This window comes from Macaca thibetana, chromosome 2 (assembly GCF_024542745.1).
Source record: "Macaca thibetana thibetana isolate TM-01 chromosome 2, ASM2454274v1, whole genome shotgun sequence".
In the NCBI taxonomy this organism is placed as follows: domain Eukaryota; kingdom Metazoa; phylum Chordata; class Mammalia; order Primates; family Cercopithecidae; genus Macaca; species Macaca thibetana.
In genome coordinates, this window is record NC_065579.1 from 109258996 (window position 1) to 109282372 (window position 23377).

A 23377-nucleotide genomic window follows, 5' to 3' on the forward strand; every position below is an offset into this window, starting at 1 on the left:
TGTTGGTTCAGCAAGCGTTGCCCTTGTGCCTGGTGTGGCTCAGTCCTGTGTTAGACTGAAGACTGATAAAGTAATCTTCAAAGGGTCCAGGGGGCTGCAGCATGAATGGGGACAGACACCTGTTCTCAAGGTGGGGAATGGAACAACAGCGCAGCAAGAGTGATTAAATGCTTTTGATCCTGAGAAATGCTTTTTGAGTTGTGATGACGCCCCTGGAATGTTTGTTTGTTTGATCGTTACCACTCGTTAAACATTCAGGTATGGTTAAAACTAGATTTTGTTTTCTTGCTTTTTATAATTCCTTTGTATTTGAGAGCTTTATGAGTTTTTCTTAGAATGTGGAGCCCTGAATAGATCTCCTTTTCTTTTGCCCAACGGCAGATTGGGTTGAGATTTTGGTCATCCATCTGTCCCTACCTTTTAGAATAAAGGGACAACTAAATTGATTTCCTTCCCCCAGGGAGGAGGTCTGGAATGTGGACCTGGTCAGACTGACAGGAGAACACAAAGGAGGTTCCCTTTCAGCAGCCGCAGCAATGGCAGGGTTCCACCGAGGAGCCTCGGGCAGGCAGGATTTAGGACTCATTTCCATGAAGCCTGCATTGAAGTTGGCCAAAAGCTGTTTGTTCTGTGTCTGCAAACCCAGGAGATGGGGAAGGATGCTGTAGAGTTTTCATTCTGGAAGAAAATCTGTCAGTCACATGGGTCACATATGTGGGAGTGGATGAGATGGAAGTAAAAATGATGGAGAGAAATTCACGTTCATTCCTTCAGAATATACTGGATGTTCACTATGTTGTAGACTTGAGCAAGCTGCTCAGAGAGGTCACAGTGTGCCCTGCCTCAAATAACTCAAATAGGATGGATAAGATATGTGTATCAGTAACTGTGGACAGTAGAGAAGATGCGCTTTTGATTTGTTTGTTGTTGGTGGTATTAGTATATTTTTCTAACATTCACTGATTCCTTTTTATAGGACAGGAACAATTCTAAGTGTTTCACATGTGTTAATGCTTTTGATCACTGACTAATTGAATAGCAAGCCTAGGATACTATGTGCCTTGGAAAGGCCTAGAGGCTTAAGGGAAGGATGAAGGGAGGGGACGTCCAGGTGGGAGATCCATCTAGCAGCAGCCTGGAGTTGAAGTGAGGACAACTGTGAGTACTGGGCTGAGCAGCTGGGCTTCCCTAAGACAAAGGTAGATATCCCCGTGTTACAGACGGGAAGCTGAGACACTGAGTCATAAGGTGACGTCTCCCAAATCACACAGCTAGAAAGTACCAGAACCCGGACCCTTAACCCCAGTAAGTTTAGATGTACTAAGTTCACTCTGCTGTGTGGGTTCTTCAGGAAATGGGAGGCAGAGTGGTTGGAGGGTGGGAATGACTGGGATGCCTGGTCTCTGCAGCCATATGGACCAATACCAAGATAATCATGGGGCGATGACTGTCAGAATCTGTCTAGACTTAACACTGTCCAGTAGGAATATAATGTGAGCCACAGACAGGAGCTGCCTATATAATTTCAAATTTCCTAGATGCCACATCTAAAAGAATACAAAAGAAACAAGTGAAATTAAATTTAAGAATATATTTTGTTTATCCTAGCATATCTACAATTTCAATGTTTCAATATATAATCAATATAGACATTATTAATGTGATATTTTACATTCTTTTCATGCTAATCTTTGACATCTGATGTGTATCCTACATGGCACATCTCAATTCAGACATCACATTGCAGATCCTCAAGACCCACCTGTGGCTGTGGCCCCCATAAGGGACAGCACAGGTCTATAGTGTGACCAGACATTTTGGACCCTTCTAGATAAAATGGATTATAGGACCTCCTCTTTCCTTAAAGTGGGTTAGAGCAGGCTCTATTGCCACCACCAGCCTTCGCTGTGCCATCCTGGAAGTCTGGGCCAACTTCCAGAGTCAGTGGCCAGTTAGCCTCCTCTGCTGTGGCCACCACCCCTCCCTCCCAGGCTGTGGCCTCTCCAGCATCCAGGAGTGGCAATGGGAGGTTGCCCAGAATTCAAGGGGCCTTGACTTGATTGCCAGGGCAGATGAACTCCATAGTTTGGCCTGGAAACTCTGGCTATTCTAGCCGTGTAGGTTCACCCCTAAGCCATCTAGACTTCCGCAGACAAACTGTCATGGAAGCCAGTGGGTGGAAAGCAGTAGCCACACTGGGTGAACCTGAGCACTTAGGTCATCTAAATCAGAATGTGTTGACGCGAAAGCCATTTCTGTTATTCTGGAAAACTCAGATGAACTCTTGAACAAGTTTAAATTTTACAGATAACTGCGTCATCTTCCTAACCCAAGAGTCCTCGCACCCCCTCTGGAATTTGATATTGCTGTTTCCACCACCAGCTCTCCACAGCCTGGGTTCCAGCGTGGCAGTAGCTTTTCCCTGTGTCACTCTGGACTGTCCTTGCCCCATTCCAAACATGGATTCTGCTTCTTTGTTCTTGTGGATGCCTGGGCAGTTCACATTTGCTAATGTGCATTGGTTATAGATGGGCCGTCATGGAAGGTTATTAAATCCATGGATTGATACATGGACATGCTAATCAGTGTAAATGTTCTCACACTTTAGTCCTCTTGTATGGAACTAGCTGGACATCCCCCATGGACACATGTGAATATGTGTTAAATGCTAACTAGACAGTGCATATCAAATATCAGTTTAAATAAGGGTTTAAAAAGGTAGGAGCACTTCTAGAATCCTTATCTGAGTCCAACTGACTTAGTTCAAGCAGTGGGCCATGGGAAGAGATTCTGTATAATTCCAAAGAATTTAGATGTGAAATTCAAATGGAATTTTTCTTAACTATGCAATTCCACAACTGAGGAAATAGCGGGTCCTTTCGTCCATTCCTCAGAAACCCCAAGCTAGCTCCTTCCTGCTCCAAATTCTTGTGCCCAGCTCTTCTTTACCTGAAATCTTGTTCCAGGTACACCTGTTACTGGCATTTTCTCATTGTCTGCTTCTTAGCTCGATGTCACCTCAGAGAACCATCCCTACACCCACCCAGAGGAGCCATGCTCCTCCTCCATCACTCTCCATCACGTCCTCTACCTTAGTTTTCTTGAATCACTTACCACTCTTCAAAAACGTCTATTGTTTAACTTCTCCCCTGTGGTCCTTTGTGAATAGCTGGGACTTTGCTACTACACAAAGGGGGTAGTCAGTAAATATTTGGTGAATGATCTGCAGGATGTTTGACTGATGCTGCTGATTAGATGTCTGAGTACCAGTTTCTTACAATAAATGAGAAGAGCAGGTGACACGTGTTCATTCACCAAACATTTGTTGAGTCCTTGCTACATGGAGTGCAGAAACAGAACTGTGGTTAGTTAAGCTCCCTTTTTTTTCCACCCCTCCCTATCCCCTCCTGCTTTTCTGCAAGCATTCATCAGAAGTCCTTGAGTCCAGCACTGTGCTAGCTAATGGAGACAGAAGCAGGTAGAAGGAGTCTCTGCCCACAAGCTCATCACACAAAGCAAGGGTTCCCCAGTGGTAAGAGGGACCAAGAAGAACTACGGGCTCACAGACCAAGTGTCTGCTTTTCCTTAGAGGAAGGGTGCCCTGAGATGCAGGAGGGCTTCCCAGAGGAGATGAGGGAGGACTGTACTCAGCAGATACCCTAAACTCTCCCCAGGATCACTGACCTCAGGCTAGACCAGGCATGACTTTCTCTCTCTCATCTCAGGACCACGCATTCTGCCGGCCACAGCCTATGGGGGTGGGGGGATGGGGAGTTGGGCCTAGCATTATTCACAGAACTTTCGGTGGTCCCCAAATGCAGGGATCTGTTGCCAGCCTCCTGGACCCCCGCTCTCAGGCTGCTGCTGAACTGAAAGAGACTGCCCAGTAGGTGGCGCGCGGGCACCGCCGAGTACCCGGTCCCCACGCACAGCCAGCCCCTGCCAGCGCACGTTCTCAGAACGGAGACCGGGCGACTGCAACCTAGGCCTGGTCTGAGTCCATTTCATTTAGTTTCAAAGAAAGAATTAACAGAGGCTTAGTAAGTGTATCTGCTCAGAGGAGGGCGTTCTCTGAGAAAAAATAAACAAGACTGTGTGACCCCACGTAGCGAGCCTGTTCTTTTGGAAATACATCATTTGGTTTAAAAAAAAAAAGAAAGAAAAAGAAAACAGAGCCTTGTGTGCTTTCTTCCTGATGGAATTGGTGAGGGCACCGTCCGCACTGCCTGGTCTGAACACAACTGGACGCGTTGCAGCGTTGAGGGGAAGGCTTACACCTGGTGACCCTGGGGGTGAAGTCAGCGGGTACCTGGGTTTCTGTGGGGTGGGAGCTACGCCCTTTCTGCAAACCTCGAGAAGTCAAACCCACAACTCTTGTGACTAGGTGTGTGCTTGGACACTCAAGGATCGATGGGGTTTGGAATCAATCCCACAGGTTTTTTTTTTTTTTTTTTTTTTTTTTTTCCGGACAGTGTGCTTATGAATCCCCTCCGGGTGCCAGGCACCACAGCACCCAGGCGACCAGGAATCACGACACTGCCCTCACCACGGGTCTCAGGCCAGGCCCTGTGCCGAGAGCCCTGGGTGCCTTGCCTGGGTCAGTTCTCATTGCCTCGTGCATGGAGTGTTCACCACAGAGGGGCTGACTGTACGTGAAGATGCTCTATATATGATTTTAAAAATTAAATTAATAAATACATGTTTGGAGGGCAAAAAAGATATTCCCTGATGCTTAGGCCAAGGAATGTGTCAATCAGAACGTAAATTCGGGTCAGTCTTCAGAAGAAAAACCAAGAAGACAGCTGTAGATAATTACCCGCCTCTGGGCGCCCATAGATCTTCTGGGTCCCTCTTGCCAGCAAGGAACTCCTGCTTTGTAGGACGATGTAATGTCTTCATAAAATCAAACTTATTCAACTGAAAGAATGTCCCTGAATGCTGAAGCTGTGTCCTCAGGTTCTTTGACAAAATGCCAGGTTGGGCTACAGAGCCTCCATCAACCTCTCCAGACAACATCCCCCTGGCCCCAGGACACCCACCTGTATGGAACCCAGCAGTGGCCCCCCTGCTCCGGGCTGTGACTCTGGAGTCTGCCGAGTCGGGGACACTCACAGGAAATGGAGAGAGGGGAGGGGAGTCAGGCTGTATGGTCACTCCCGTGTTCTCCGGAACTAGCTGCATCCCGTCTAAAGCCACATAAGCCTCCTTCTCTCTGGGCTCCGGCACCTGCTTCTCCCTCTGGCCCTTCATGCAGACGGGTGGGAGTGCCCCGCTGTTTCTAACTTCAGGGTGCTGCACCATTTCCTGTTGTTCCCCACACCCTGCCCAGGCCTTTCCAAGAGCCTCTTTACTAAACCCTCCTTAATTCGCCAGCTCGTGTATACCACGTGCTTCCTGCTGTGGCCCTGAGTGATACGAAGGTGAGAATACATGGAAGGTTTGTCTTTTATAGTCATTACTCTGCCAGGAAAGAAAGAAAGAAAGAAGAAAGGAAATAGGGAAGAATGCAAAGAAAAGGAAAGGAGGGAGAGAGGAAGGAAGAAGGAGATGGAGGGAAGGAGAAAGAAAAAAGGAAGAATGAGAGACCCTCCGTGAGTTCCTTTGTTGATTCATTCATTCGTTATTTATCTACAATTTCCATATTCCCTTCCAATAAACCCCGCTTCTGCGCAAGTGATTAACGATTGTTACCTGTTGCTGACAACCAGAGCAGCCTGACTGATCCAACCATGAATCCCAAAGTCTGGGAGCCACTGCTGGGTGTGGCTCTGACCCCTGCTCTCAAGTAGCTCACAGTCTGACACCACCTCCCGCGGCCCTGTCACCCCTCCTTTGTAAAACTTTAGTCCTCTCAGCCTCCCCTTCACCCTCAGAGGGGTCTGTCCCCATTCCTCAAGTCTTTTTGCATGGACCTTTGAGTCTGGGCTCCCCACTACATTGCAGAAATATCCTAACACGTCTGCTGCTCTGCGCTGCAAGGAGCATGAAGACACTGATGAAGCCGTGTTTTGTTCAGATCTGTATATCCAGGGCCTGGCGAGGTACTTGGCAAAGGAGGTGGAATGGCAAATAAATGACGAGAGAAAACCCGTGTGTAGGAAATTGAGCACACAATGAAACAATATATTATCAAGCACCACGGTTGAAAGTACTGACAAGAAGGAGAATTTATGAAAGAACCTGGTGTCTCGCTGTGCACTGGGTAGGTAGGGAAGGCTGCAGGGAGCTGGCTTGCAGCCTGTAACTTTGAGGCCACAGTCCAGCACACCTGGGAGCAGCAGAAGGCCTTTCAGATAACCTGGATGAGTTACTTGCTCATTTGCGTGTGACTGGAACCCTTCCTCCCTTCCTTTGTCCTCCCATCTTCCCCTCCCTCCCCCGCTCCTGTCTTTCCCTCACATGGCATTTGTCGATTGAACACCTGGCATTTGACAGACACCCTATTAGATGCCAAAGATCTAGTGATAAAATAAAGCAGATAGAATTGTCCCTTTATTTGGTGTTTTCATTCTCATAGAGAAGATAAGGGTTTTTAACGTTCATAAATAAACTGATAAATATAAAATACTACATAATTTGGATAAGCTCACCAAAAGAAACAAAGATCTGAGAAAACAAAAAGTAGGGAGAGGTACCTGCCTTATTTAGATGGTCAGGGAGACCCTTTCTTAAGGATGATGGTTTTTTGGTTTGTTTGTTTTTTGTTTTTGAGACAGTTTCGCTTTGTTGCCCAGGCTGGAGTGCAGTGGCACAATCTCGGCTCACTGCATTCTCTGCCTCCCAGGTTCAAGCAATTCCGGTGCCTCAGCCTCCTGAGTAGCTCGGATTACAGGCGCCTGCCCCCATGCCTGGATGACTTTTTGTATTTTAGTAGAAACAGGGTTTCATCATGTTGTCCAGGCTGGTCTCGAACTCCTGAGCTCAGGCAAGCCACCCGTCTCGACCTCCCAAAGTGCTAGGATTACAGGCGTGAGCCACCGCGCCTGGCCAGGATGATGTGTTAAGCTGAGTCCTGGGGGATGAGAAAAACTGTGGAGACTGGTCCAGGCGGAAGAAACCGTATGTGCAAAAACCCTGAGGCATGGGGATGGCGAATATGCTGGGTTCTGGAATCTGTTCATAGATTTAGGCCAGATTTTCAAAGAAGGGTAGGTGACCCAGGTTTTGTTGACAAATTCCTATTTGAGGCTGCATGTCGCGAAGTAGTTGCTGGTACTGCCCCATTTCCTCTACTCTGCCCTGACCATTCCTGTACGTGTAGCATGGCTCATACCTGCCAGCACCTAGGTGAAGGCTTTCTCTGGCTTCTGCAGTCCTCTCTTCCCAGGCATGCAGCAGACCAGACGTGACAAGGAATTAGCATCCCTCAGTCAGACTGCCCCGCTCAGGTGGGGTGTCTCTGAGGTGTGTGTTTTACACTGGCTTCCAGAGTGCCCTGATGGGATTATGCCACAGTTGCCCACAGTGGTAACATGCTTGCACCAGGTTGGCTGCCCTCCCACTTCTGAATCACTTTGCCATGTCCCTGCGGGTATTTCCTGGAAATCCCTGTCAAATAAAAACTTTGCCCTTGAATCCTGTTCTCAGGAACTTCTTCTGAGAGAATTCAAGCCAAGACACCAGCAGTTGATATGTCTCTGCAAAACTTGATTTGCTGTAGACTAAAGCTTCAAAAGTAGTTTTGAGTGCACTCACATAGGCTTTTATATTAACACCATGGCATTGAGCATGCTTCCCATTCTATTTCAGGCCCCTGAGCATGTATTCCTAACACACCAGCCTGCTTGGAGAATCCACATTTGCTTGTAGAAGTACCAAAGAGCCTTGGCTTTATGCTATTAATAACTGAGAGTAGGCATTTTAAGGAAATTTGATTTAGAGATAGGATTCTCGGCTGCTTTATTATTTGAAGAAAGGATTTGATGAGGAAAAGGCTTTTCTTTTCACTGGACACACTCTGACCTTTGTTCTACTAGATTAATTTCATATCTAGAATGCCCCATCTTGGATGATGAATTAGCAATAAAAACCTCATCAAAATGTAATTACAGGCGAAGTGTTGAATAACGATCTCTTAAAAATTCCTATAGATTTGTCTGCACCTCCTTCCCCTTGTGGGGGAAATGAGCCTCAGCTGCTAGCTACTAGCCTCAGCTCAGGAATGCAGACCCTAGCCCTATTGCTAGGCTGGGATGTGAGTCCTGGCTTCTGACATTGCCCAGTGTCATCTAATTGATCAATTGCTTTTCTCCATGTGATGCACATCTTTATATAATTTAAAGGACCATCTCACCGGGGGTAGGAATACACAGGAAGTGGGAGCTCAAGGCAGAATGAAACACTCTCCTCCTCCATCTGTGGCAGCCTGCTGGGGGGAGAGAGTTATTAATTAAAATGTTAACTGCCCAGACAATAGCAGGCAGACAGCTTGGAGAAAGCCTGAGAAGCAGGCATTGCATTAGAACTTTCATAACTGCAAATTCCAGGAAAGTTTGTTCCTCCTTAAAATAGGAAACAGAGCCATCTGCCTCTAAGAGGAGACTTGACTGGGCTGCTTAAGTGATGTTAGGGCTTTCCCAAAGAGCCCGACTTGTTTGTTTCCAGGGAGATGGACCTGACTGAGAGATAACCTAGGCTTACCCTCACTCTGTTGCGGGCCCTGTAAAACCCTACAGCTGGATCTGACAGCAGAATATCCAAATGATCCCAACTGGGTAAATGCCCACATTCATTTGAATAACTGAAGAATTCAATCATTTGAATGCCAATGATTATTCCTCTGGGAGTTTACATTTTAGAAAGACCTTCCATCTGAATCCCCATGAGAGCATTAAATTGCTATCTAATTAGCAGTCCCAAATTATATATATTTAAAAGATAATTAAAGGTTTGAAGGCTGTTGGAATAACTGGTTATACATTTAAATGAATCACTAGAAATTTGTTAGTAATGTGTGGAGTTTTCTTTTATTTCTTGCTCCCCTCTTTGAAGTTCAGTAGACCCAGCCTCGCAGGGTTAAGTCTGGTAGCAGTAAGATAAAGGCAGATGTTTTTAATTACTTCAGCTCAAACCTCCAAATAATTATAAGCAGCTGTCATTTTTACATAATCCTAAATGATAAGACCCAAAGAATGCAAATAAAAATGTTGAGACCGTGGGCTTTTTGGCACAATAATTTAATCCCTGTCACACCACTGCACTGACCATTGTACTTCTTTGAGGAATGTGCTCTAACAATTGTACGCTTAGGTGAACTTTCATCATCTTATGATAGGCACATCTATTTCCAAACACATCTCCCAGGTGCCATTTTTACATTCTCTGTGGAGGTTGCTAGGCAAAGGGAAACGCTAATACATTTGGAAGTTTGAGGCAAGGAAGGAGCTTTGCTAAGCCAAGCAAGGTTTTTGTTGAAAGTTCTTCTCAGCCTCACTTGTCCCTTTCTCCTAGAGATGGAGTCTACCCCGTGTGTGCCCCAGTGGCCCCCTCCCTCCATTATGTAGCATGATAGAATTGTCCCTGGGAGCATTTCTTTGGCCTGTTGCTGGGGTTTTTATTGGCTCAGCCACTTCTGTGTACCAGCTAACCAAGGACAGAAATCCCAAATGACAGACTGACCTACCAGCTCCAACCCGGTAGGCTCTACATTCAGGTCTTAAATTCCATGCTTTTGATGCCTGTCTCTTCCTGGAAGGGCAAGGGCCTCTTGAGGAGCAAGGCAAGGGGACATTTAGTGCAGCCACAATGGCTTCTCTCCTTTGGAAACAATGACTATAATACCAAAGTCCATAAGATCAAGGCAGGCAATTCACCCCAGGCAGAGCTGAAGCCCCAGTCTGCAAGAGACAAATTTAGAACATCAGCTGGAAAGTAGATGCACACGCGCACACACACACACACATTCCAAATTAGATCGGCAGCCCGAGGATCCCTCTGCTAAGGAATGCTCAGGCTGGATTTAAATTGGGACTGGGACCTGGCTTGGCAGAAATGTGGCCCAGCAGAAACAATGGCCCAATGAGCTAAGCTGGATTCCTTGGGAATGGGGAATGGAAACAGATGAAAGAGGAGAGATGTCAGACCAAGGGTTTTTCTGGAATATTTAGAAGCTGACAGACATCACAGAGTATCGTTACCTCTCCACAGTGAAGAAATGAAGAGATTTTAGAAATGTATCCTGAATATTACAACCAGTTAAAATATTCTGATTCTTCCAAATGCCTGCTTCTCCCAAGGGGCCTCTCCTGGAGTTTCTACGTTTCTAGCTGCACTCCAGGAGGAGGATCTAGTAGTAACTGGGAGGGGCTGGGACTTTTATCTGACTCCCAGGATTGCTGCAGGTTTTTCATGAATATGGGGTTGGACTCCCATGTTAATGAAGCCCATGTTTATCCAGGCTCAAATACAAATATAAATATTATGATTGTATATATTTAAAGGGAAGATTCATTTGAGCGTTAATGATTTGAAATTCACCTTTGCTCAGTATGGAATTCTAGGTACCTGGTTAATGGTGACTATAGGTCACCCTGTGTCATCCCCTTCCTGCGTCCTCAGGATACATCTCAAGTAGGCACTGGGCAGTGATTTCAGCTCCAGACTGGGAGGCTCACTAGTCCCTGGTTCTCTATGGAGCAGTGCTGTCTCTGAGGTCAGATTCTGGGGCTGAAATTCATCCAAGCTACTTAACCTTCCTGACCTCAGTTTCCTCCACTGAAAAAGAACAAAAGAAATAGTGCCTATTGCATGAGACTGTGATGAGGACTGAATGAGTTAATGTTTACAAAATGTCTAGAACAGGCCAAAAACATAGGTCATTGTTATGCACGTGTTTATTAAATGAATACATAGACTAATTTGTTCATTTACTCAGTCCACTCGTTCATCACATGTTCATGGGAACCTGTTCTTTGCCAGGCATTGTCCTAGGCATGTGGTCCAATGATGGACATGAAATAGTCTTTTTACCAAAGATGCTTGGGACCTAGTGGGGAAACAGGCAAGTAAGCTAATAATTTGCAGTACAGCCTGACCTGGTCAGGTCAGGCAGACTTCCAGGAGGAGTTGAAATCCTGAGGGGTTGGCAGAAATTGACCACCACCCTAAACTGGAGTGAAGAGAATTCAGAGAACATGGGGTGGCATGTGCAGAGGCCTGAAGGCAAGAATGATGATGACATTTTTAGCAGCCAGCTCAGTCCAGCTGGGGAGTACAGTGAGAGGCAGGGAGTGGCAAGAAAGGCCAGAACAGCAAGCAGAGGCCAAGTGACAGGGACTTGTGGAATTCTGGGCTGTTGGGTGCCATCATCTAGGGCAAGAGGAGCTAGGAGGATTCCAGCCCAAGCAGTGATATGATCTGATTTGGGTTGTGAAAGAATCCCTCTGGCTGGACCCTGGAGAATGGATTGGAAGGGTTAGAGTACAGGCAGGGAGACCACTTAGGGGATGCTTGCTTGTATCAAGGGCAGAGCTATCACAGTGGCTGACACTAAGCTGATGGCAAGATTGATATGATCCAATTCCAAGAGACATTTAGAAGATAGAAGCAATGGACATGGTAGCTTAATGGACCCTGCTTGCTTTGCCTGGCTTACTGCCACTTTCTCTGATTATACTCGCCCATTCCAGCTCCTGCCTGTGTTTCCATGGTCACAGGCAAATATAAGACCCAGAGAATTCAGCCTTGCAGGGGACATTTGGCTGTCCTCTGAGTTATGAATCACATCAGAGCTCCCTTGGGTTTATTCAGACCAGCATGCATCCAGAAACATTTTTAAAAAGACATATCACTGTAATTGAGAATCACACACACACACAAAATCAAAACTGAGTATTTTGCTGGATCACCTGTCCAGTGGAGAGGATGGACCGATGATGGATGAGAACCAGCTCAGTTTGGTAGTCGGAACACAGCTGGGGCTTAGAGCATATGTGTACAAAGTGGCCACATGCATATTTATACTGTAAAGCACAGTATCCTCAGAGGGGGTGCAAAACAAGGGCCACCCCAGTTGAGAAAGGAGAGAGACTCAGCCAGAAGGATCTGGGAGATTTCTTTCATGGAAAAGGTGTACACAAAGATAGAGCCCTTCATGTCTTTTCTTCTTTCATAAGTATCTTCAACAATTTTTAGTAGGGAAAACAAAACAAAATAAAGCTATTAAACCAAGCATCTCCCTAAATAAAATTACACACACACACACACACACACACACACACACACTCCTGATGAAGGCTCAGCATTCTGTTGTTGGTTGTTGGTTGATGCTATTACAGGCATAATCAGGTAATGGCAGTTGACTTGGAAGAAAGAATTTCTTTCCCTCTTGCCTGCATCCCTTTATTAACTTCACTTGCAAATTCATTGCCAGCTTCCTGCCCTGCTTGTCGTTTGGCTTAAAAACCTGAAGTTGAAGGCTCTCTCTGTTCCTCAGCCATCTCTGAGATGGTGAGACTAGAGTTCACTCCCCCCAGGGACTGAGTTAAGGAGAGGCATTGGAAATGGGGTGACAGGATATGAGTCAATGGGCCCGAACTACTGACCACAGGAGGAAAACCAACAACAGAGAGAACTCCCTCTTCCGCCATGGTTAGCTGCGGCATCGTTCAAAAGCTAACATTTTGTAGTGTTGGTGGATACTACTTTGAGATTTCACTTGAGCGAATAAGGAAAGTCAATGTTTTTGCAGTTTCAAAACTAGAATCAGTTAGTTGTCCCTAATTGTCCCTCATATTCAAAACAGTCTGATGGCTCCACATACCCAAGAGTCTTTTGATACGGTCAACTGCTCAAAGGAATAATGTCAAAAGAAGTTCTGCAAATTTTTAAAAAAGTTACCTGCCAAATGTCACAGACATACTTTCGAATTATAGAGGTCCTCTTTTTTACCCTGGATATTCTAATGACACAGCGGTATCTGAAGACTTTTATGAACTTGGCTTTGGAAGAAGGCATATATCCATGTTCGGGAACTCAATGCAGCCCTCCCTGAAATTTATTTCGAGGCTGTCTTGCATCTGACTTTTGTCGAGTAGACTTTAGAGAGGGTTTTGTTTGCCTCTAAGTGCTCAAACTCGTCAGAGCAGAGGCCCCCGGGTGCCCACATGGGTCTGTATTTTGCATGCCCGTCTGTGTGTGTTCCTTCTGTGTGTGTTCCTTCTTCTTTGCCCGAGAGGATTCTTTTCTCAGCATCGCTCCCTTACCTACAGCAGAGGTCTGGAGTTGCCACTCTCCCTCCCTGCTTTCAGAGTGCCCTGTTCTGTGTCCCACTGCTGGCACAAAAGCTTCCTCCCAGCTCAACTACTCAGCACTATTTTGATTTTTCTATCTAGCTTGCTATTGCAAGACCAACTAGCTTTTTGAGAATGGGAGCTTAAATCCAGCCTGTGTGGTGAGCATGTTTGACCCACAAAAACAGTGGTGGGCTCAGCTGCCTCCTCCCCACACACAGTGCTGTGTGTGACTCATGGCTACCCAGAGGACACTGATTAAGATAAAGATCATTCCGGTTTTCAAAGCAGCCTGTTAATTGTTGTTGTTGTTTTTGTTTTGTTTGTTTGTTTGTTTTTTAAATACCAAAGCTGTTTTAGTTTTACAGTGATCAAAAGGATTTTGTAATCATACTAAGAGAGCACATACAACTTTTCATCTTTGAGACGCTTAAAAACATTAATTAATAAGAGCACAGTACCTTTTAGAAAAAGGAAAGGGCTTGTTGTCTTGACATGCCCAGTTGCCTCCTTCCCACCTTCCTGCTGGTTTTTGACACACCCTCATGACCCTTTTTCCCTGCAGTGTATCTGAGCTTCTCATCTTTCCGTGACATGTAAGATCGCATCTCCGAACAGAGGCTCACTGGCATTTTTCTCTTGGCATAATGTCTATGTCATCCCATTGGGCATCTTCTCTAGAGAAGTCTGGGCTATCGTGGAGTCACACATCCAAGGAGACAGCACCATTTTGGTGGAAATCCGAGCTGAAATGATATCCTCCTGTACCACAAGGGTTCCCTGAGGCCCTGAGATCGATATTGGTGAAATTAAGTAAGATATTGTAAGTTGGGCATCAGCATATTGCTGCTTACCTCACTGCAGCCACTCAGTTTATTGTAGGTGTTCTCTCTCTCTCTCTCTTTTTTTTTTTTTTTTTTTTTTTTTGTTTCCAAGGCAGTCTCTGTCGCCCAGGCTGGAGTGCAGTGGCGCGATCTCAGCTCAGTGCAACCTCCACCTCCCAGGTTCAAGTGATTTTTATGCCTCAACCTCCAGAGTAGCTAGGAATACGGCACACGCCACTGCGCTCAGCTAATTTTTGTGTTTTTTGGTGGAGATGGGGTTTTGCCATGTTGGCCGGGCTGGTCTCAAACTCCAGACCCGCCTCAGCATCCCAAAGTGCTGGGATTACAGGCGTGAGCCACTGTGCCTGACCTCGGCCTAGGTGTTCTTAATATGACACTGATTCTCCTATCCCTGGCCAACAAGCTCAGTTTCAGCGCAGGCCAAATGAGTCAGCTGGTAACAGAGACAAGACCGGCTAGTGGGATTTCACTGCCAGTGTGATTCTGTGACTGTTAATGGATCTTCTGGGTCCAGTCCCATCAGCAGTCGCCATCTGAACCAAGGACCTGCATTAGCCAGGAGAAAAGCACCTCAGGGGAGGCAGCGCCGAGGGCCGGTGACCACCAGACCGCAGGCTCAGAAACAAGGTTAGGCCAGCTGCACCATGATGCCGCTGCCTGTCAGCCACATCACCACGTGACCCGCCCTTCCTGGGTGCTGCGTTTTCCCATCTCTGAAGCAGTTATCCCTCACCTGGAGTTGGGAGAATGAAACGAGACACGTGCCGCTGTTAGCACAGAGCCTGGCACCAGAAACATTCACCCTTATGATGAATGATAGGAAATGCAGGGGGAAACTGCCCAGAGGGGGAATAATCACTTTTTTATTCTTTTCTAAAGGCAGTCACTTGGAAAGCAGAACAGATTAGTTGCTACATTTTATAAATTCCTTATTAGGGAAACAACTTTGAAAAGTAAAAACAGTAACTGATTCAAAGTACTTTTACCCTTTGGGAAAGGGCAGAATGGCAGGTGCCGCCCCTGGTATGGTGTTAGTAAGGGCAATAAACACTTTGTATACTTTTCCTTGTTTTCCAAATTTTCACCAATGAGCAGTTATTACTTGGATAAGAGGGGGAAAGTAAGGAAACAACAAACGCTCAAAGTACTTAGATTGTGACTTCATGCCCCCCACTTCCCGCTACTGATCCCCAAGGGAGTAGGGGCTGACAGAGGCCACTGGGGCTGCCTTTCCCCGGGGCCACCTCCTCTCAGTCTGTTGCAGCCAGAGGCCTTGGTGTGCAGTTGGCAACATGGAATCAAAAGGGAGGAGGCCCTTGCTCTGCCACAGGCCCCCCTGGCCTTCGCCTTGACCTTGAGACAAATCAGCACCAAGTCAGGTCGAACAGCCTCCTTAAAGGAATTGGGCTATTTATAAACAAGATACTGTTATGAACCCCTTTACCTGTGAAGGAACTTCCTACCTGGGGGTGAGCTGCATCGGGGCAGGGGCTGCCGCACCTCATCAATCAGTATCAGCCGTTGTTAGTACTGATCGAGTGGGCGTGTTTTCAGGCCGTATTTGTTGAGACACAGGATATGCTGGGCTCCTTGCTAAACCATGTTTATACCCTAAACCATGTTTATACCCATTTGCTTCTTAGTGCAGCCCTGTAAGCTGAGTGCCCTTACCTCCATCTTACAGATGAGGAAAATGAGGCACAGAGACGTGCACACCCAGCCCCAGACCACACAGCATGTAGAACTGATTAGAATCCGAGTCTGACTCCAGGGCCCTGGTTTTAAGCACCCTTCTAAATGGGTTCCCTTGATGAAGCCTGATTCACTGGTAGTGAACTGGGATCAACAACATGAGGGTGGGAGCTCATTCTCCCTGGGTGCCTTTTCCATGCCCTCCAAGGCTTGCCCAGGCCTGTCACAAAGCCTGAGAAATATTAGGTGTCCAACAGTATTGTGGAATGTGTAGGTGAACAAATGAGTGAATGAGAGAAAGAATGGATGAGTGAGTGAAGGAATGGAGTGCCCTGTGGCCATTGGTCCTTATCTCTTGCATACAGAGGAGTAAGGCGTACCTACATCCCTTCACCTGAAATGGTCTCTTGAGCCTGAGGTAGAAGAGAAGACACAGGGCTTTAGAGGACATCGTAAAGGTCTTCACCAGCTGAGGACTGCGGCTGCCTGGGAGAGAAACATCTGCCCCAGATAATGGCTGGCTGTCAGCCCTCGGCCACACCCCATGTCTAGATGGCATTAGCTTTGGGCAAAGTTTCTTCCTCTGCAGTTGGAGATCTCCCCTTCCTTCTATCCCCTTCCTTCCTGTTGGCAGCGTGGAGTGGCACATACAGTTTATCAATTACTAGCACACACAGCATTTGTTCCACAGAGGCTGCATGGACGTGTACAGCTGATTTCCTCTGACCTTTCCCAGAAGAACACAGAAAGAGCAAAGGGATTTTGTTTTATTTAAATCAACATGGCCATCGCCTTGGTCCAGCCCATTGTGCCTCCAAAGTCAGTCTGTAGGTAACGCAAAAGGGTGCTGGTATCCAGACCATTAAATACGGCCAGGAAGGCTCTGGGCTGCAGGCAAGTCCTGGTTCCAGCTTGCTCCGCGGATGGGTGCCCTCTTGTCCCATCCTGCTAGGCCAAGGGCTTGTTTGTGTGTTCCCCACATCTGGCCTTTATTTGAAACTCCACCTCAAAGTATTCTATAGCACAGAATATCTTTCCTTATTAAATTCTCCCCCACAGATTTTTTTCATAAAACAGGCACCAAAAACTACAAACCTACCTGTGGCTCTCAAAGTATCTGTTTATAAACCTTTGGAAACCGTTTGCAATTTGTTAATCACATTTTCAAAGGAAGTTACAGATTATAGATACACTAACAAATGCCATACACAATGCTTAGGCCCCGGTAACCAACTCCTCACGCAGAAGAAGAGGGAGTTGTGGAGCCGAGGGACCTGGGATTTGTCCCCTTTTAAAACTGCATGGGAGAGGGGAGACTGGGCCTGGGAGTTGGACATTTGAGAATTTAGTTCTTTTTCTGTCACTCATGGGGGTGAGGGGTGAGGGTGAGTAGCCAAGGAGAGATCAACTGTGCTCAAACACAGTCGTATATCTTGGAGAGTAGTGAGGCATTTTATAAATCGCATGTTCCTCGATAATCATGAAAGCAGCAATGTTTGTGAATACTTCACATAACATGTACTTTAAAAGCAGTTTATTTGAAAAGAAAAAAATAAAGGCACTAAATATATATAAGTTGGAATTCTGTTGACTACTCAATGCTTAAGATCTAGGCCAGCTTTAAAAAAAAAAAAAAGCCTTTAAAAGGGAAGGGGGATAATGTGGAGATAAAGTATTGATATACAAAACATCCAAGAATTTCAGGTACAACCTGATCCAGGTGCATATACCACATTTTCAGGACTCTCTTCATATCCTTTCTCTGCTTTCCCTGCACTGGCTTCATGCCCAGTAAGACTGTCTCCAAGTAGTGGCAGAGATGACCATGAGCTATTCGAAGTTCCCATCCTGGCACCTTAGCAACACCTCTTTTTCTGGATAAATCCAGGAATGCATCCCAAATTGAATCTCATTTGAATTTGTGTGGGTTATGTACCCACCTCTGAACCAGCTTGCCATGAAATTAGATTATAGAGACTTGCTGGAATATGGTGTCTCATGGGCTTAGTATGATGGGAAATCTTTTATTCCATCACTCTCTAATCATCCCAAATATCTTGAATACCTTTTTGGTGCAATGTCCTGTATTTATTGAGAGATTATAAAAAATGAGTAAAGACATTTGGGGAGGATCAGAAGTCAGTAATTATCTGCTGATTCCACCTTTGCCAAATACCATCTAAAATGACATGGGTTCTTTAGCACAAGTATGAATTTTTCTGCCAGGAGAGTCTTCAGTTCAAACTTGTAAGCTACACACCAGTTAGAGACATATGAATGTGATTGTCTGACACCATCATAGTCAACAAACAGCTTCTCTCTGCCTATGGTTTGCAGAATGGTGGCCAGTAAAATTATTGAACGGTCTTCTTCATTTCAGGAAAATGAGATATTAACCAATTTTAATATCAATGAGCGTGTCATTCCACGAAATGCATGACTCTCAGGAATCTTGCTAGCTGAATATTAAAAGATTTTACTGTGTCTGGGAATGTGCTTGCCATTTTACATACAATATCTCATTTAATACTCTCAAGCTTTCTTTGCCATTGAGGTACTATTGTTTTTACCCATTTGCAACTGAGGAAAGAAGCTTGGAGTAGCTGGATATGAGTGGTGTGACATGGCAGAGCCACTGTGACCTTCTCCTCTGAAAAAGATGCATGGATCTTTTTTTTGAGGACGAAGGAGCATTTGTTGCTCTGGAGCTTGTAGTCTTTTTTCAAAGCTCTTTAACAGTGGTTGAAATAACATGAGACTTAGACATGAAAATTTAGACAGGGGCTGGTGGTGGGTGGAGTGTCCTTTGCCATACTAGCTATGCGATCTTATTTAAGTTGTTGCTTAATTTATTTAACATGTGAGAGCCTGTTTTCCCAAATGCATTATGGGCAATAAATTGACCTTCAAGAAGCAGAATTAAGGATAAACTACAAGTAAGTCCTTGGGAAAGAATGATGCGCTGTTTAATTGACTTTGTATCTTTAGTGCCTTGCACTTAGTAGGTGTCCAATAAATGCGCATTGAATAAATGAATAATGAAGCACTTTGAAGTGACCAAAGAAAGAACTTCCTCTGAATAGACAGTTTAGATCCAGCATCAGGCTACCCGAGAAATTATGAAAGTTCTGCCTGTGAAGTTCACGATCTGGGCTGTGTGAGTTTCTGGGGTGCCTAATAGTTTCAGTAATGGTTCTTAGGCAACAGAGGTCCAGAATGACTGTCTGACTCTAAGTCCTCAGGGGGACACGACCATCCCTCCCTGCACTCCTCCACACTGAGGGGCAAGGCACCACTGCTGACAACTCCGGTTGGTCTCGTTCCTGTTCTTTCTGTTCAGCCCAAGACTGCATCTCACAAGGACCAGGGCTTCCATGCACACAGGAACTTTCCTTAACAAGATCCAACTGCTAATCTGCTATTGTTTACAGCGGCTTCTGAGGGAACCACTTTCCTTCCCCTTCATCTGGAGTGGATCTGATGTCATAAAACTGGCCGTGAATGTCTGTTAATTGAAAACCTAAGAGTAGGGGGTGGGCTCACCATTGATCAGGGTGGTAAGAGCCCACTGGCCATAGGAGGCTAGGCACCATCCTAGATAATGGTGAGGAGGGGGAGTCTCCAGAGAGGTCGCAGAGTTCCTGAAATGCAGTTGACAGGTAAGAAAAGAGTGCATGCATAGACACTTGGCCCTGTTTGGCACCACAGTGGTGCAAGATCGACCCTGTCTGGCCCTCCCCTCATCGCACTGGGGGTCAGTTTACACTTGTCTGGTTCAACAAATGGGTGGCAGTTTTCTCCTTCATGCCCAGTGTGGCCTCAGCACCTGTCTCCACAGTAGCCAATCTGTGTCCAAAGTGGCAACCTATGGTTTTGGGGTCTTAAAATACTTAGACTGACCCTGTATCTTACTTAGAACCTTCCAGTTAAATCAAAAGATGACCAATCTGGAGAGAAAAGTGAAAAAGAAAGCAGTATGCATGCATATATATTTTTCCAGTGTGCCATTAACCATATCTGATGAACGTGTAAAGGGGTTGCTAATCCTTAGCCTGCAGCAGAGGGCAGACTTTCCTACATTATAAACACCCACAACCAGCATGAAAGGCCTCAAGACACAAGAACGTCCAGACACAAGAACGTCCGGTCGATAAAATGGTAGGCTTGCAGGGTGACTAACACCAGTGATTTAGGGGAGAAAACTAAAACCACTTCCCCAGTTATTCATGCACTCATCAGCTTTTCCGGAGAAATGCCCTAACAGCCATTAAATCTGGCTGTGATTCCCAATACCCTCGTCTACGCCAGGTAAAAGAGCCGTGCTTAGTTCAGTACTGCTGTGGCCAGTGTGATAACAAATAGATGGTTCCGTGTGTCTGCAAAATGCCACCAGCATGCTGAGCCCAGCCCCAGCTGTGGAGATCAGTGCTTTTGCTTCCTAGCTAAGGAGTGCGGGTAGGTTTGAGACAAAAGGTAGAGGAGGGAGAATTATAAAGTATAGGGGGATATGACTAGATTTTTGGTAAATGTAAGTAAGAAGCCCTTTCTCGTATCATGGATTGAGTTTTAGCAGCTTTGGAATACACGCACACACACACACACACACACACACACACACACCATTCAATGAGAAGACAAATCCAACTGCTAACTAGTCTGCTATCATTTATAGAATTTACGTTGTTTACATGTATACCGTATATGTGTATACACACACACACACACACACACACACACACCCCCCATTCAAGGAGGGGACAGATTTTCCTTTGCATCTCCTTTCCTTCTTTCCACACCCTCTGCACTTTGTTTAGGAATCCAAGAAGTCTACAGGGTAAATTCATATCAAGCAAAGAGTTAACTTTTCTACTCTCCCAACTTGGAGCAAATGTTTAGAGGCAGCTGACCTTGACTTTCCTGTCATTAAAAGTCCCTAGGACTGTCACCCTGCTGGGCTTCTCACCCACATCGGTCCCCTCCGAAGCCCTGTCCGTGAAACAGGACTTGGGAAGATAAAGATTGCCCTGGCTGAAGACTTCATGGACTTTCATTTTTCTTTTCTTTTCTTGTTTTTCTTCCCCTTGCTAGTATGAAGAAGGAAAAAAGCGAAGGAAACCTAACTATAGTAGCGTTGACCTCTCTGAGGTGGAGTGGGAAGACCGAGATGACGTGGTAAGTGATTTGTTTTCAGGCCTCGTGGAGAAGGAGCTGCATTGTACTCACTTCTGTACCTGGGGCGATCCCAGGAGTTGGCCAAGAGGCCCACTGAAGGGACACCTGGCCACCAGAGGGACGTGGAGACGTGGAGACAATGGGCCTTTGTACCATGTGTGGAGTTTTATAACTCTCCGGCCGGTCAGTCGGACCAGTTGCAGACAGGCCCGCCACCCCAGCTGCTTGTGCAGTCTACTAAAACCATCCCCTGGCGGACGCCGGTCCCCTCTGCAGCTGATGACTCCAGCCTCCTTCCCAGCGCAGTGGATGGCCCCTGACATCTTCAGTGGAATCTGGCTGGGCAATAGCAGGCTCTGCCCGGTGCAGTCAGTGCCTGCAGGCCAAGCAGGCAGGTTCCTGTGCAGCAAGAATTCACCTGTCAGGACCTCATGGGCACAGCCCTTGTATTCAGAGTGCAGCCCAGGGCTCTGCAGGCTCACTTTCCTCCTGCTTGGTAGGCTGCCCATTTCCTGTACCTTCCCAGTCTTTCATTCTGCTCCGGCCTTGCTGCAATTGCACCCCATGCTTTTTCCCACATAGATTCAGCCTATGGTGCTCTATCAAAAGCTCTCCTTATGCCCATGACTTAACCCTGTCAAGTCTTCTTGGTACTTCCTCAATAAATCAGATTTGTTAGACACGGCTGCCTTTGTGTGAATCCAGGTGGACTCTCCTTAATTAAATCGTAACTTCCCAGGTGTTTCCATCTGGGTCCCTACTCTTCACTTTTTCTTAGGGTGTCTCTGTACCGAGACCACGTTTCTCTGCCCTACCCACCCCCAGATTCGTCTGGGGTCCTTTCTTAAGTTGCACTGTTGAGTTAGCATTGTTTCCATCTCTCACTGCATCCTGCTCTCCAAAGGGATGTTGAGGAGAACCGTTTGAAATCCCAGACTGGGTTCTCATGCCTTCCAGAACATGAGGCCAGCATCACGGTGCTTCTACTGCAGCTTTCCTTCTTTCCACACCCTCTGCACTTTGTCACCAGCTCAACTAGCATAAATCTCTCATTTCCATCCTTGCCCGTAAAATGCGAGAGCCATACCTGTTTTAGAAATGTAACCTCTTTTCTTCTTCATCTGCACTAAGTCTACTACTTAAACCCAAGTTTAGACAAAATAACTTTGCCATTTGATAAAAGCTCCTTCCTCCTCCATACCCTTTTCCCCGCAAGCCAATGGCCTGACAGTGTCAGCTCAATAGCATGGTCGAGTTTTCTGTCTTCTTGCTCCTTAAACACTGTCACAAGGATCCGGTCAGTTCAGGATTGTCCTGCACCAAATGTGCCCAACCTGGCTTAGCGCAGTTGTGAGGAGTGCCACTCAGGTGTTAGACTCCTGCCAGGTTCAAATCCCACCTTTGCTGCTTGCCAGATGTTTGGCTTGGGTGGGTGATCATGCCTCTCTAGACCTCAGTTTTATTTTGTGTTCTTTGTTTTATTTTTCCCCAAGAAAATGGGTGTGATGACAGTTGTCCCGACCTCATAGAGCTGTTCTGAGGATTAAATGGATTAATAGATTGAAAAACAGAAAAGTACTTGCACCGTTCTGGGGACACAGCATTCTACAAGTGGTATCCATTATTAGTATTATTCTGACTTATCAGTCCTCAGGGGACCCTGTCATGAATGAATGTCCTGTGGATTTATAGTTGCTATGAATCTTTGGAGGGGACTTTCTATTTTTGCCCTTCCTCTTCCTTCTTCACTTTAGCTGTTGATTTATTTTTGTTTCTTTGCTTGTTTGTGACCTCACTGAATCGTCTCCCTTTTTGCGTGCTACTTGAAGAGATGTATGACTCCGCTTACTCCAATCATCACCTGTGCCCCAGCTAATTTTCAGTGAGCGAATGTCTCCTTTAGTAATCACAGTTTGGGAACACCTTGTATCTCCTCATCCTACTTTCCTTTCTTGTTGGAGCCACAGGCATCGGATTCGCAGTCTCACATGCATGTTCTTCACTTCCACCTGACACCCAGGACTGCGTTCTCTCTGTCCGACTTCAGAGTTCCTGTGTTTCAAGCGAGTCCGGTGCTTTTGTTCCACGCAGATTGGTCTCTGGTTATCTCTTTGGTTTGAGTCTCTTTCGCCTTGGAGTATGGTGCATTTCTTCTCTATCAACATATTTGACTTGGGAAAACCCAAACCACCATTTCTCTCCTGGGGATTTGCACGTCACTAATTGGAGAATTCTGCAATCTACAGAAAGCATCATTGTGAAGTCTGCACAAAATCTCACATGTCCATGTGCTGGGCATTGGGGTTTGCACCTGAGTAGCAGAGGACAGGGTTTAGATCGAAATCTAGGAAAGACCATGTAAGCACAGCCCACTGAGGAAGAAGCAGTGGAGTCTGCCCGGATGCAGAGAACTTATTGGAAGGTGAGTTCTACTTCTCT

The 23377-nt window shown here is 46.1% G+C and overlaps 1 protein-coding gene across 4 annotated transcripts in view; it reads left to right on the plus strand.

Annotated features, from left to right (window-relative positions):
* CACNA2D3 (calcium voltage-gated channel auxiliary subunit alpha2delta 3) overlaps positions 1-23377 on the plus strand; it is a 938743-nt gene that overhangs the window by 720753 nt on the left and 194613 nt on the right. For all 4 annotated transcript variants that reach the window (XM_050781062.1, XM_050781063.1, XM_050781066.1 and 1 more), the window contains one exon: positions 20855-20938. In XM_050781062.1, the coding sequence (XP_050637019.1) occupies positions 20855-20938 (84 nt within the window). The remainder of the gene's footprint in view (positions 1-20854; positions 20939-23377) is intronic.